Source organism: Mytilus trossulus, chromosome 9 (assembly GCF_036588685.1).
Source record: "Mytilus trossulus isolate FHL-02 chromosome 9, PNRI_Mtr1.1.1.hap1, whole genome shotgun sequence".
NCBI lineage: Eukaryota > Metazoa > Mollusca > Bivalvia > Mytilida > Mytilidae > Mytilus > Mytilus trossulus.
The window spans coordinates 1,718,709-1,734,354 of NC_086381.1; the positions used below are offsets into that span (position 1 = coordinate 1,718,709).

A 15,646-nucleotide genomic window follows, 5' to 3' on the forward strand; every position below is an offset into this window, starting at 1 on the left:
TATTTTTGTGATTTAACTTTATGCAACCTTCAACAAAGAACAAAGCCCATACTACAGTCAGCAAGTTTTGGTTATGGGAAGCCTCTAAAATAAACTCTTGTATAACTTATCAGGTGAATACTGTAAATTCAGAAATTATTGTGTGCATTTATTTTTGTGACTTGACATTTTAGACTTAAATGCGATTTTAATTTTTACAATTTTGGGAAAAATCCTGTTAAATTCATATAAAATATTTCAAAATGTGAGTTTAAATTATTGCATTTACAACTCAGTCGCAATTTTTCGCAATAATAAAAACCTCGCATTAATTTCTGAATTTACAGTTTATAAAGATTACCACACATACTGTTCCTAAAGGGAGACTAGTCATAGAAGTTGGTTCACTTATCCTTGTCTCACACATACTATTCCTAAAGGGAGACTAGTCATAGAAGTTGGTTCACGTATCCTTGTCTCACACATACTATTCCTAAAGGGAGACTAGTGATAGAAGTTGGTTCACTTATCCTTGTCTCACACATACTATTCCTAAAGGGAGACTAGTGATAGAAGTTGGTTCACTTATCCTTGTCTCACACATACTATTCCTAAAGGGAGACTAGTGATAGAAGTTGGTTCACGTATCCTTGTCTCACACATACTATTCCTAAAGGGAGACTAGTGATAGAAGTTGGTTCACTTATCCTTGTCTCGCACATACTATTCCTAAAGGGAGACTAGTCATAGAAGTTGGTTCACGTATCCTTGTCTCACACATACTATTCCTAAAGGGAGACTAGTCATAGAAGTTGGTTCACTTATCCTTGTCTCACACATACTATTCCTAAAGGGAGACTAGTCATAGAAGTTGGTTCACTTATCCTTGTCTCACACATACTATTCCTAAAGGGAGACTAGTCATAGAAGTTGGTTCACTTATCCTTGTCTCACACATACTATTCCTAAAGGGAGACTAGTCATAGAAGTTGGTTCACTTATCCTTGTCTCACACATACTATTCCTAAAGGGAGACTAGTCATAGAAGTTGGTTCACTTATCCTTGTCTCACACATACTATTCCTAAAGGGAGACTAGTCATAGAAGTTGGTTCACTTATCCTTGTCTCAAGGGTTTTCATGCTATTAAGAAATCATATTGTCGTCACAATTTCCATTGAGAAAGCATGCATAGTATGAAGTCATGACACACAAAAACAAATAATCATGTTATGTGAATTTAATCTTTTCATGATGGTTAATTGTTGAGCCTGCAACTTTTGTCGCAGAAAGCTCTACATAGGGATAGTGATCAGGCTGCAGCGGAAACTGTGGCGGCAGTGGCTTAAGCTTACTTCTTAAGTTTTTTATTTTAGAAGGTGGAAGACCTGGATGCTTTATACTTTGTATATGGATGCCTCATGTAATGAAGTTTACATCAGTCACAGTGTCCCCATTTTCCTGGTTCAGTGACTACTTGAAAAAAAGTTAAGATTTTTTGGTATGTTAAATAATCAGTAATAGGATAACTATATATGGTATGTGCATACCTTGCAAGGTCCTCATGCCCCTCACACATTTTTCACTCTGCCTCAACTTCATTTGATGGATCAGTGAACAAGCTTAAATTTTGGTGGTCAAGTGAAGTCCATATCTCAGATACTATAAGCAATAGGTCTAGTTTGGGTGTAAGGACTGTAAGGTGTACATGTCCAACAGGCATGTGTTGTCTGACCTTGACCACATTTTCATGGTTCAGTGGTTATAGTTAAGTTTTTGTGTTTTGGTCTGTTTTTCTAATACTGTATGCATTAGGTCAACTATATTTAGTGTATGAAATGATTGTAAGGTGTACATGTCTAGCTGGCAGGTGTCATCTGATCTTGACCTCATTTTCATGGTTCAGTGGTCAAAGTTAAGTTTCAGAGTTTTGGTCTTTTGTTCTAAAACTATAGGCAATAGGTAAATTATATTTGTTGTATGGAAATATTTCATGATCTCTATGTCAGTTGCGTAGGTTTTAATTGACCTTGACCTCATATTCAGGGTTAATTGCTCAGTGTTAAGTTTTTGTGTGTTTGGTCTGTTTTTCTTAAACTGTAAGCAAGAGGTCAACTGTATTTGTTGTATGGAAGAGTTGTTAGCTGAACATGCTTGCCTGGCATGGTTCATCTGAACTTAACCTTAGTTTCATGGTTCATTTGTCAATGTTTAGTTTTTTTATTAATGCTAAGTTTATGTGACAGTCGTAATAAAGATTTATATTCAGGACTATCAACATATCAATAATTAGTAAAGAAGGCATGACATTTAAACATGTGCACTCTTGTTTGTAAAGGTTAAGTTCTCATTGATATGTTTGTTTTCTCTTATACTGTAAGCTATAGGTCAACTATATTTGGTGTATGGAATGATAGTTACTGCTAGGTGTATATGTCTTGTCTGGTAGGGTCATCTGACCTAGAACTTATTTTCAAGGTTCATTAGTCCATGTTAAGTTTTTTGTTGCTATGTAACATAATGTTTGTATTCTCATATACTGTTAGCCATAGGTCAATAATATTTGTTGAATGGAATGATTGCAGGGTGTACATGCTTTCTGGCAGATTTAATCTGATTTCTTCCTCCCTATCTTGGTTCCTTGGCAAAGTTTAATTTTGGTTATAAGTTCTGTTTATCTGATACCATAATCAATAGTTTACCTTTATTGGTGTATGATATGATTGCAAGTAGAACATGTCTGTCGGGCAGGGGTTATCTGACCTTGAACTCATTTAAATAAATCATAAAATTCTAGTAAAAACTTTTTTTACACTTTCAACATAAATTCATCCATGACAAGAATAGCAGGCAAGACCTTTAAGCCTGTGTACTCTAGTTCTTACTGTCAGTCTGTCCCCTCACTCCCATATAATTATAATTATCTATCTTTGTCATTTGAACTCTGGTGACTAATTGTCTCATTGGCAAACATAGTTTGAATTGTTTTACATCGTCATTTCAGGTCCTTTTATAGCTTATTATGTGGTATGGGCTTTGTTCATTGTTGAAGTTTGTACAGTGACCTATAGTTGATAATTTCTGTTTCATTTTGGTATCTTGTGGAGAGTAGTCTCATTGACAATCACACCACATCTTCTTTTTAATAACTACATCTCTGTTATATATACATGTATATGGAAAACACCAACAGATAAAGATGTTAATTCCATGTTTATTATTGGCACGTTAGGGTTAACAAACAAATTTAAAAAAGTTGTCAGGGGCAACGATAACAACAATTACAATGTAAAAACATGCGAGAAAATAATCAAGTTTTATCACATTGGCTGATAACAATATTTTGATAAATAATAGTCTCTCTAAGACTCAGACACAGATGTCCTCTTAAAAAATATAAATCAAAATGTGAAATAACATCCCCCCCCCCCCCCATCCAACAAAAAAACCCCAAATATAATCATAAGTTGATATAGAACAACTCCCAGAATATGTTGAGATATACCCCCCAAATTTTTTGTTGATTAGGATAACTGCTTTAATACAAACATGTATAGGTATGCAAAGTACCTTTAATCAACAAAAATGTAAACATATTTACTCAAATTCTTTATAAAAGCCAAATTTATACTTCTAATCAATGTCTAACAGATGAAATAAAACACATTGTTGGGATGTGTTAGGAATTCCAATAGTTTAAACTTCATCCATTTAAAGGGGAATAACTCAAAATTATTAACTATAAAAAAGAAGATGTGGTATGATTGCCAATGAGACAACTATCCACAAAACTGCATATTTTGATTTTTAACACTAAATTACGAAAACAGTTGCAATTAGTACTCTACAAATGTCTCCAAAGTAAACATATATTTTCTAAAGACAACTTGATGGTTTTTGTCAACAATTTTCAAGTAAATTGAAGTTACTTCCCTTTGCCTTAATTTGTATGCTTAAAAAAAAAAGCTTTTGAATAATACTATTCTGTCCTGGACAAAAAATATGTTTAAACTAATGGTACTTTTGCATGAGAAATCATTTTGCATGTAGGATTAATCACAAATTAACATAAGTGCTAGATTGTTATCCAAAAACAGTGGATAACTCTTCAATACAACCATAACATTTTATAAAAGCTCAATTAGGGTATTGTGAAAAAAACATTTGATCATACTTTCATGTAAAATACATTTGTGCAAACAATTGTATACAATAATGATTATGAATAAAATGTGAAACATGGATACGTGTCCATAGGACAACATGACCGACTCACACTCTCATTTCCATCTTTAGTGAACTGCAAAATCTGGGTTAACCCCTTATTTGGCATATATTAATTAAGAACACATTATAATTAACATGTGAAACAAGTGTCAAATTGAGGTGACTGCACCTTCATGGTTAATCTCCTTATCAACATATATGAACCCTTTTTAAGAATGAAATAACATTGTAATAAAACATGAAAGACAATTGTATATTTACAGATCAACTTTTGTATCTTTCTATCAGAGATTTATGTTTCCGCATTTCAGCGCAACGTTTTCTGCATTTTTATAGAACTATTTTACGCATTGTTTTAACGTTGATTTTTTTAAAGGTTATTGGCGTTTCTGCATTCTAATCTTTAATGGATGACTCTATCATTTACCAGGTAACCCTATTGCCCCCTGTTCACGAACGGGGAGGTGGAAGGAGGACTTTGAGCACTGTGAACTTTCGAAGAAAACTGATATGTAAATGAAAATACTGACCAAAACCAAATAAGGACATGAAATTGAGTGTCCAAAAAATAAATCAAATTTATGCAAATGAATATAAAGATATAACCAAATATGGATTTCAACACATATGGGGCGATTTTCCACATGGTGACTTTATAAAGGTACTCACAATGTTATAATCAAAATACAAAATAGATTCAAAGAGAGATAACTCCATTAAATTAATCAGCAAAAAGACCACCTAGAAAACATTTCAACCTAAATTGCCTCAATTAACTCCATCAAATATTTTAAAAAAGATATTAAAAAATCTACTTGACATCCATATTCTATTTATGAAAATAATCTGCAAGATTTAATGCTGATGTTTTCATGTTTCCAAATATTAAAAGATGACCACATATTGTTGTTGACAATGAAATGAGCTTTCAGAAAAATAAAAAAAAAGTGTAACAAATTGAGTGAGGTAGAATAATATATGACAATGCTATATAGGTATATAGTACAAGAGTAGAAATACTCTGCTGTCAAAATATTGTTGTAAAAATCAAATTTATAAGATTAAATGTGCTAAATAGGTACTAAAAATGATTTGAAAGAGTATATACATATGAAGCTTCCAGTGAAAATATTGATTCATTTTTTAAAAGCAGTGATTCAAAGAGAACAGGGAACGGTAACTATGGGAACATAAGTTATGTCAGTGTTATGTGTTATGTCAGAGAAAATAAACCAGCTTCAGCAGGACAAATAATTGTGGGTTAATTTGATTTTTAATTCTAATATATTTGATTCTATTAATTTCTAATTTCTAAGATTTGTAAAATGTAATAATACTGCAGATAGATTACAGACGTAAGCGTTCTCCAACCTTTTCATGTTTTTTTCTTACTCAAATTTGAGAAAAGGCCAGGACAATTTCCCTCCCTAATATCAGCATTTCTTGGTTTCTTGGTCTCCCCTTGTAAAAATCAACACAGCCAAATAACAGAAAACAGCCCAAGGTCACCAACAGGTCTTCGACACAGCCAGAAAATCTTGCACGTAAAGGGTTGCTTCAGCACTTTATAAGTATGGTGACATATGTGTTTTTACATATATATCAAAGCATAGCTTTTCGTTACAGACCTATAAACATTAGTTCTAGCATGTCTTCACAAGAAATATAACATCAATACTGAATGACCAATGACCATACTGGTGTGAGTATATGATAAAGGAACACATATATTGCGGTGGTTGTATATTAAGTGTTTAAATGCTGGGGTCAAACTTCGTTGAGATATTTGAGTGGACACATCGCTTGTTTTTTATTTGCAGCTTTGACAAATATCATGCCATGGTCTTCTTCACCAATCTGTAATACAATCTGAAAAAAAAAATCAATATAGATATATAAACTAATAAACACAAATGTATTTTTCATCTTCAAAATTTGATATATATCATATACATTTTTAATTGAAAATTTAAAACCAAATACATCTAAAAATGTATTTCAACAGAGATTGCTTTCAAGAAAAAACCCAGGATAAAACAGAAAAGTTAAATGGTCTCCTGTTAGAAGATCTGGGACACCTTAATTGTGACAATCACCAAATGAGACTTATCTCAAGATTTGTTCTTGTCTGCCATATGTGGAACAGGATCGGCTTACCCTTTGGAATCTAGATTTCACATCTTGCTTTTGGTGGAGTTTGTGCTGCACAATCTTTAAATTTCTAAGTATGTGTTCATATGTGGTACATTTTAGTTTTTTCCCATGGCATAGTCAGTATTATCAAATGAAATTTTAGTATATGCTGCCTTTTTTTTTAAATGATCAGCCTTAAAGTATGTGAGGACGTTTTTCTTCTACGTCATTTTGTCTCTGGTGAAGAGTTGGCTTATTAGTAATCATACCACCTCTTCTTCATTTTATATAAGACATTATGTTGCAATATTGCAATCGTTATTATGATAAACGGTTTTGTCATATTTCAGCAAAACATCCCCAAAAATGATATATTTACAGATTATTGTTGGGCCTCTCCATGAGATAGTTTTCTCGCTTGAGCCATACAGGCTCAAAAGTGAGAGAAAAGCTAGCAAGTTAGGGGAGGGATGGGATCCCCCTAACATTTTTTACCCAGCCACATTATTTATGTATGTGCCTGTCCCAAGTCAGGAGCCTGTAATTCAGTGGCTGTGGTTTGTTTGTGTTACATATTTGTTTTGTTATATTTTTTTATACCGTTAGTTTTCTCGTTTGAATTGTTTTACATTGTCTTATTGGGGCCCTTTATAGCTGACTGTGTGGTATGGGCTTTGCTCATTGTTAAAGGCGGTACGGTGACCTATAGTTGTTAATGTCTGTGTCATTTTAGTCTCATTTGTGGACAGTTGTCTCATTGGCAATCATACCACATCTTCTTTTTTATAAGTTGAGATGATTCATGATAATCTGTTTACAGCTATTTTACCTATGACAACGTTGTTAATTTCATTGACAACAACACTTGTGCCCTTAGTTTCTAGCAATAATTTTCATATCAGTGACTTGGTTGTTCTTAGAAAGGAAATTATCAGTCATTAAGATCAAAGGTAAATTTTGTAAAGTAGCGATATTTCTCATCTCCTCAAAACATAGTACATATATATACCTGATCTTTGTGAAGTTTCATGTCAACATCTCCATCAGTTAGATGCATAGGATGGTTTACTTGGTACACCTTTTGATTTTTCTGTATTGTGATCACATACTTTGCTGGGAAATAACCAGACCGACCATTACATTTACCCTGGAAATAAATTACAATAGGTAAATACACAAGCATATGATCAATGAGACAGCTACCTTATAACACAGACACACAAAAAAAAAGACATCATAAAATCAACATGCAGTCTTCAAAATATACGAATGATGACAATGATTGATCGCTGCTACATGTCCAGTAGCAAATTAAAAGCAAGTTTTGGAACTAGAATTTTTAATGTTAAATTTAAACTAACGCTGCTTTGTACAAGGCGGACACACTGTACTACCAGAGGAAGACTTGTCACCCTACCCAAACATTATATTCTGACTATGAGCAGACTAGTTTTTGCTCTTACTCCTTAATGTCACGTGCTTAGCAAACAAAGTTAAAAGTCTTGGATCGACCTAGTCAGGGTTTGAACAAAAGAGTCATAGCAATTTTGAAAACAAGAGGCATTCTTTTGTTTGATTTTTGTCAAATGTTTTTTTTTCTCCTTTCAAAGTCTATGTTTGTGAAATGTGTACATCCTACATAAAGGAAATATGATTTTTCTTGTTTAAAAGTACTAGTCATTGAGATTCTAAAGATTTCAAAAATGTTTGAAACCAAATATGCAAAGTGATCTCAATCACAACTGTTATAAAGTTTGTGTACACTAAGTGTAAGGAAAAAGGTTCAGAAAAACTAAATTTATGAATTGTTTCTTTTTATTCAGAACTTTTGAATTGTCTGCCACTAAGGAGGACCAGGATTTTCCCCCTAAAAGAACCATGAGTTACTCCCCTGACTTATAACTTACCTTCCACCAATCAGGATCTGAACTGTCAGTTACTCGTACTTTTGATCCAGCCCTTTGAAAAAATAACAAAGAAATTATATTTTTATAATAGTTAAAAATCATCTAGTTTTGGTCATGTATTTTGAAAGAATTATCCAAAGTTAGAAAGACTTTGTACCATACAAGCTTCTATAACAATAGTAGTCAAAGTGTTAAATAGTCCATCCCCTCTATGGACCCCAGGAGCTTCTATTGCTGTAGAAGTCCCAGTGTTAAATAGTCCATCCTTTCTTTGGAGCCCAAGAGCTTCTATTACAATGGTATTCTTAGTGTTAAATATGCCCCTCTTTGGACCCCACAAGCTAATATTACAATAAATAAAATACAATAGTTTTTCTCCATTAACATGCATGTCTTAAAACACTCCCAACCTAGACATAGCACATACGACCTTGGATTTTATTACAGATATGCTGTACAAAACTGGCTTTTCAAAAGATTTAAATGGGATTTAAACAAGATAGTGAGAAAATTGTTCTCAAGTAAACAATTTTTGAAATTTAAACAAATTTAATTTTATTGCTGGTAGTTGAACTGTGACAAGAGGTCACAAATTTATTTTAATTTTTCAATAAATTCTAAATAAACATCTCTATACGGATTTGTCGGTTTTTCTTCAATTTACTGTTTTTGATTTCCTCTTTTTATGTATTTTGGTTATTTGTGACTTGTGGGTTCTCCCATTGACATTAATTCACTACATTATATAGGAACATGTGGTGTGAGTGCCAATGAGACAACTCTCCATCCAAATAACAATTTAAAAAAAGTAAACCATTATAGGTCAATGTACATATCCTTTTATTCATATGAATGACAAAGTGCTAATAAGCAGTCACAAAAGCAAGACTAAAATACTAATATCTTGTCTTATCTTATAAATACTATCTTTTATAATGGAATTTAAGTTAATAGACTTAAATTCAGTTATCGCCAGGGCCACTCACGGATTGTGTTTCATGTTTTAGATTTACCCAACATGGAGTGACGTTATATTCTGTGACGTCATATAGTCCTTTTTAGAATTTCATCGCAGCAAGCAAGCTGTTTAAATTTCGTAAGCAGTAAACTTCAAAACCCGCCCTCCCACTCCTTTTTATTGAACAAGATACTGCTTTTTTGTATTTATTTTTCAGGTTTGCGTCAGTGATAGTGGTGATACAGATTTGACTGTTGATGTTAACTCGTTTGCTGTTGAGAAAAGTGACTTTTATATGAACTTTGAGCATTTTAAATATATTCCCGTAAATGGCAGAATTCGCTGCATAGAATCTTATTGTTAACTATGAAATTTTAGGTTTTTGGATAATACAGACTACACTTGTGTATCCCACGGTGTTTTCTGAATATAAAGCACCAGTGTTTCCCACGGTGCATCTTTACATTTTCACATATATATCTATCTTCACATATATCTATCTATCTACCTGGTTGCCATATTATCTTCAGGTAACGGACCAAAGATCTAACTACATATACATGGTGTATGGTCTATCTATCTATCTATATATATTATATATTATATAAATCTATCATATTATAAATAAAAGCTGTGGCCAGATATAGCCAAACCATATATGTATTTTGTTTTAATGGCACCATCTGAGATAATACACACCTGAGATCCATGTCGTCTTTCTCTTTCCCTTTAAAATGATATAACACAACGTATAAATTGTCTTTGTCTTTATCTTGTTTGTTTTTTCTATTTGGTTTCTGGAATAAAAAAAACCCAGTTAACATTTAAAAAAATTAAAATACAGAGCTTAGTTAAATAAAAGCATTAAACAGACCCAATGGTTATCGTGAATCAAATATATTTACCGTAAGTTAAAATACGTAAGGTGACTGACCAAGATAAATTTGAGTAAATGTATTGTAAATTCTAGTGTTGTCAACGGTTAACCGGTTAATCGGTTGAACGACAGAATACCGAATACCAAAAACGCTAACCGGTTAACCAGACTTTTTTCAATTCCGATAGATTTGAAAAAAATTTGTGTTTAAAATCAAATCATTAAATAGTTATGTTTTATTTAAAAATTGTTGTCATGGCAATTAGTTTGACAGATCAATTGTCCAGTATATTGATTGCCATTGTTAATCTTAAAAAAACATAAAATTAATTAGAGTTCAGGGCAGGATCTGTAAGAAACAAAATAAGTAAACATGTTTTTTTAACAGTAACTTAAAATCAGTAATGAGATTTAGTTTTACTAATTACTTCATTCTTTTGTGTTCGATCTAATATTGTGTCAACCTACATTTAAAAGTGGAACCTACGTAGTGCAAGGGTTAGTCTTACTTTAATTCAAAAATTGTGAAATGCAAACCAATGTGAATGTACTCAATGTAGACGTGAAAGTATGAGTAACATGCTTAAAGAAAAAACACAGTGAAGAAACAGGTCGTACAGCATGTACAATGACCTATAGTTGTTAATTTCTGTGTCATTTTGGTCTCTTGTGAAGAATTGTCTCATTGGCAATCATACCACATCTTTTTTTTTTTATAATTAATCATTTCAAATTGAAACACACCCCATTATTTTCGGAGACAACAAGAGAAAAGGAAAGAATAATAGGTTACAGACATATGGTATATTCAATTCTACGAGACTAAGATTTTTGTTAATGTTTTAATCTGAAGTTGGTACAAACGCTATAGCTGATACGGTGTATTTGATTATTAAAAGTCAAACTTCGCCAGGAATCCTCACAGACAAGCCTTATAATGCTAAAGGAAAAACTTCAATTCTAAAAGCGTATTTATTACTTGGATGAAAGGTTGTCAAATTGTCACTCATACCACATCTTATATCTATGTGTAGGGTTCTATTGGTAAGGCTTTCAAACACCAACTTAAATTACCGGTTAACCGGTTAATCGGTTGAACGATAATCCAAGTAACCGGTTAGGCAAAAGTGTACGATTTGACAACACTAGTAAATACAAAGAGACACAAATCTTCCAAGTATTTGAGAAACAATCTGATTTTGAGTGTTTATGTCATCTAGGATTGACGTTACATCATTTATTTCCAAACAAAAAATTACCCAAAATTTAAATTCTGAAACTTATCAGAGATTGTTTATGTGAATTGGACATATCTACACTTACCGGAGATTCTTTAGGTGACGGAGACATGCCCCCACTCTCGATGTCTAGCGAACTGGCTTTGGCTGATGAAGCAAATTTTTTACGTAGATTTGTTGCAGAAAGAGCATATTTATCATCAGGACTCCTAGAACCTGTTCAATAAGATGTTTGTTAGTAAAGCTTGTTATATCATGCTTAAGTATACTCATGTTAAAGATGCATTTATCAATATAAGTAAATAATTAAACTCATCATAGATACCAGGATTAAAATTTTAAAAGCTAGTTTGTTAGGCTATACTTATAATAATCAGACAAACAACTGATTTATTAATGTTAGTAAATGCAATTTAAAAAAAAATCATTGCAGGAACAAACGAAAGCTTAGAAAATATGAAAAATATTCTGACCTGTTTCTAAATTCCAAAGGGAAAAGTTTAAAATAAAATAAAGAAAAATAAAAAGATTTTTTTTATATAATCATATCAGTGCAATTTCAATAGGACACAGATGTCCTCTCATGTTAATATATATTTCCCTTTTTTCTTATTTTCTTGTGTATTGTCTATTGCAATTTTGTGATATAAAAAATCTATGAACTGACTATGCCTATAATGGGTCCTCTATTGAAAATAAAATTTATCTTATCTTATCTTATTTTATAGCAAATTTAAAATTTATTTCTTTACTAAGGGCCATAACTTTAGAATAATTAAAGTGACAACACCTTAATTCAAGCTGGATCTGCGTTTAATGCTGATGAACATATTGTTTATGTTTCATACCTTCTGGTTGAGGCAAACGCTAAAGTTAAAGAAGGGATACTACACATTAGGACATAAGCACAGATAGACAAGGTGGCATAAAACATTAGCACCAATTAAGATGAAGGAAATTATAATTTCATGCAAACATATGTTTAATAAAGTGGATAATTTTAAATGTTCACCTCGTAAACATGTGTTAGTGAAGGAACTACTTTTCTTCTTTGTGGTTTCATCTATGGCAAGTAGATGTTTAGAAGGTTCAGGGGCATCTAATGAAAAACTTTTCATGCGAGCATTCAGTTTTTTTCTCCTCGTCTTCGGACTTTGGCTAACTGTAATTAGAAAAATAACAAATTTGCAAAATAAGCAGTTTAATATATACTGGTAACAGTCTGCTGATTCAAAATATTGGTGCTTTTTGATTGTTTTAATATCTATATTGTATAATATCTTTGTCTAACAATAAATAACATTCAAAGCATTAGACACATTTACGATGGAGGTTATCTTGAAAGTTGCTTATCCTCCATTCTTTTGCCTATATCACCCTTCTCATTGGCTCTGTAATTCTTATATTACACTTGGAGATGTGAGCAGACAATGTCTAAGGGGAAGTTGTCATAGACACCACAATGTTTGCGGAGTCAATATCAATGGGTAGAAAAAACAGATTATCAAGAATGACTTAAAATGCTATTTATAGGATAGCGACCGCCATAGACAGAAAAACCTTGTCTTATCCACTAAACAAGCCCCTGTGGTAGAACCACTTATGATAATGTTTTACCATTGCATTCTATTTTAGCCAAGTTGTTTGTTGGTGGCAATAATAACCACTTAATATTAGAATTGACACACTGAGGATCATTCAAGTCAAGTACGTTAGAATATATATGGTCCTGTTAACTATGATGACTGACACCAAGTGATGATATTATAGCCGAAAACAGTTTTCCAGACTGATTTTGCACTAAACAAAGTATTTGTAGTGGACACTACAGGTAATACAGGTATATTTCTATCTCATCTGCGAGATTGATGGATGATTTTGAATAACCCTTCATATTATTTTAATTCCTACAGTTACTGTATTATGACAGCCTCTTTTGTCTAATGGTTTAGGTAAATAGAGGATCAAGGGCACAATTGGTGCCCATATGCATACCTACAATCTATCGATTAAACTTGACTGTTGAAACAAAGAATGTAAGGCAAAATTTACTCATCAATTATCTAGCATATTAATCTTTTTGTGTTGCAGAAAAAAGGCTTTAAATGACTTTAGAGTACAGCAAATATATTTGCAATCAGATTTATTTTACATTGTCCTGTGAACATTTATCTGAATAGATACTGTTTAAACTAACTTTTAGGTCAGATTAATTTTGTGAAAAGTGATGAGATTGACCTCAAGATATTGAGCTATAGATTTCCTTTATTGTGGGATTGCTGTCACACTAACCTTAATTGTAGGATTGCTGTCACACTAACCTTAATTGTAGGATTGCTGTCACACTAACCTTAATTGTAGGATTGCTGTCACACTAACCTTTATTGTAGGATTGCTGTCACACTAACCTTTATTGTAGGATTGCTGTCACACTAACCTTTATTGTAGGATTGCTGTCACACTAACCTTTATTGTAAGATTGCTGTCACACTAACCTTTATTGTAGGATTGCTGTCACACTAACCTTTATTGTAGGATTGCTGTCACACAAACCTTAATTGTTTAGCATCTTATTCGTCTTTTGTTCCATTACTATAGAGTCTGGAATTTCATTCCAGTTTCAAGTATGAGTTCTGACTTGAGTTTTATTTAATTCAACTGAACCAAAATGATTGAATTTGAATAACTAATCCAAATGACACCTGCCACTTGTCAAGTATTCCTGCAGAAAACATAATTTGTCATCTTTGCAAGAATAATGTTGGGGATGAGTTTCACTTTCTATTCATAAGTAACAATTGAACAATAAGTTCATTCTCACATATTGCAGAAGTCAAGAGATCCAAACTTAACTTAACTAAAGGGCATCTTATCAGTTTGTCATGAACAGCTATAAAGAGATATAGCTATTTCTTCAAAAAAGAATCAGCAAATCATTGTTGTATCAGTTATTTGAGTGTTCTTCTACCAAAGCATTCTTCTGTTTTCTTTTGTTATCTGTTTGGTTGTTTTGGGGTTATATTTTTGTGTTGATATATATATATATATATATATAAACATATAAAAATAAGAAGATTTAATATAATTGCCAATGAGACAATTCTTTTAAATAGACCAAATATAGTTTGTTTCTATTTTTGTTTAACCTTTTGTTAGAGGGTTAAATGTGTTTTGTCTTAAGTACATACAGGTAAACTCCTTCACATATTATCAGCTGAAGGATACTAAACTCGTTCAAGGGAGACAATAAAATATGGTAAAATATGCTTTTATTGTTTAAAGAAAATATAACAAAAATAAAAAAAAAATGGGTAAAATAAGACTTTCTCCTTCTTATACATTATAACTTTCAATACATACCTAAATACACAAATTTTTAATTTCAAAATGTTATCAATTTGTCAAACATCAATTTAAAAAAGGGCAAGGGAGGTAAATACAATACAAGTATGCCTCCATTAAACAGTCTTTGGCATAGAAGGCAAAACTGCTTCTTCCCCAAAAAATACATAAAGAAAAAAGTGTCAATTTATTTTGTTTTAAAATTTCATTTGATCTTTCTTGATCACAAATTTGAAATTCAAGGTATTGAGGTTAAACTGAAAATTGAAAAAAAATAATTTATTTTTATTTATTCATAAATATAATAACACAAAAATTCTATGCGTCTTTGTTTTTAAATGAACATAAAAATTCAGTCAAAAACAATCTTAACTATCTCTTAAATTTATATAATTATCAGTATCTATCTTTAGTTATTCCCCTTTTGGATGTCAGTTATTTTTAATTAGTCAAAATAATATTTATTTTTATAAATCTGGCATCAAAATATTTCTTCAAGAAAACAAAATAGCAGAAAAAAAAACCAAAAAATTAAACAAAAAATAACAAGGGCAATAATACTATACAACTTTAAAATGATTTTTCAAAAAACATCTGATAGAAGAATAAAGGGAAATAAACCTCCTATCAGACTTTACATGTGGTTTCTCAACCATGTAAGTTACAGTCTAAAAATATCTGTTTTAATATAAAATTGTTAGTTTTCCTTATCAAAAATAGGATTGGATTTTTTTTTTTATGTCAACAGCAGTCGTGTGGCAAATATTAAGTAATATGAATTTAAACACAAAATATACTATTCATATAAAAATAAGTAAATGTGGTATGATTGCCAATGAGACAACTCATGATCCACCAGACTTAAAATGATGAAGATATATTTTGTTCAGGTATAGTTCAAACTGAAGATATAGTAATACCAGAAAAAAACAGAAAAATAGGGTCAAACTGACCGTCTAGAATGGAATATGTTTTCTGGCTTGAGG

General features: G+C 31.8%; 1 protein-coding gene across 4 annotated transcripts in view; it reads right to left on the bottom strand.

Moving 5' to 3' along the window:
- Positions 1–3,425: 3,425 nt before the first annotated feature.
- LOC134684281 (nostrin-like) overlaps positions 3,426–15,646 on the bottom strand; it is a 159,541-nt gene continuing 147,320 nt past the window's right edge. For all 4 annotated transcript variants that reach the window (XM_063543564.1, XM_063543565.1, XM_063543566.1 and 1 more), the window contains 6 exons: positions 12,331–12,480; positions 11,404–11,534; positions 9,903–10,000; positions 8,246–8,297; positions 7,348–7,485; positions 3,426–6,074 (listed from right to left, as the gene is read on the bottom strand). In XM_063543564.1, the coding sequence (XP_063399634.1) occupies positions 5,973–6,074; positions 7,348–7,485; positions 8,246–8,297; positions 9,903–10,000; positions 11,404–11,534; positions 12,331–12,480 (671 nt within the window). In that variant the 3' untranslated portion in view covers positions 3,426–5,972. The remainder of the gene's footprint in view (positions 6,075–7,347; positions 7,486–8,245; positions 8,298–9,902; positions 10,001–11,403; positions 11,535–12,330; positions 12,481–15,646) is intronic.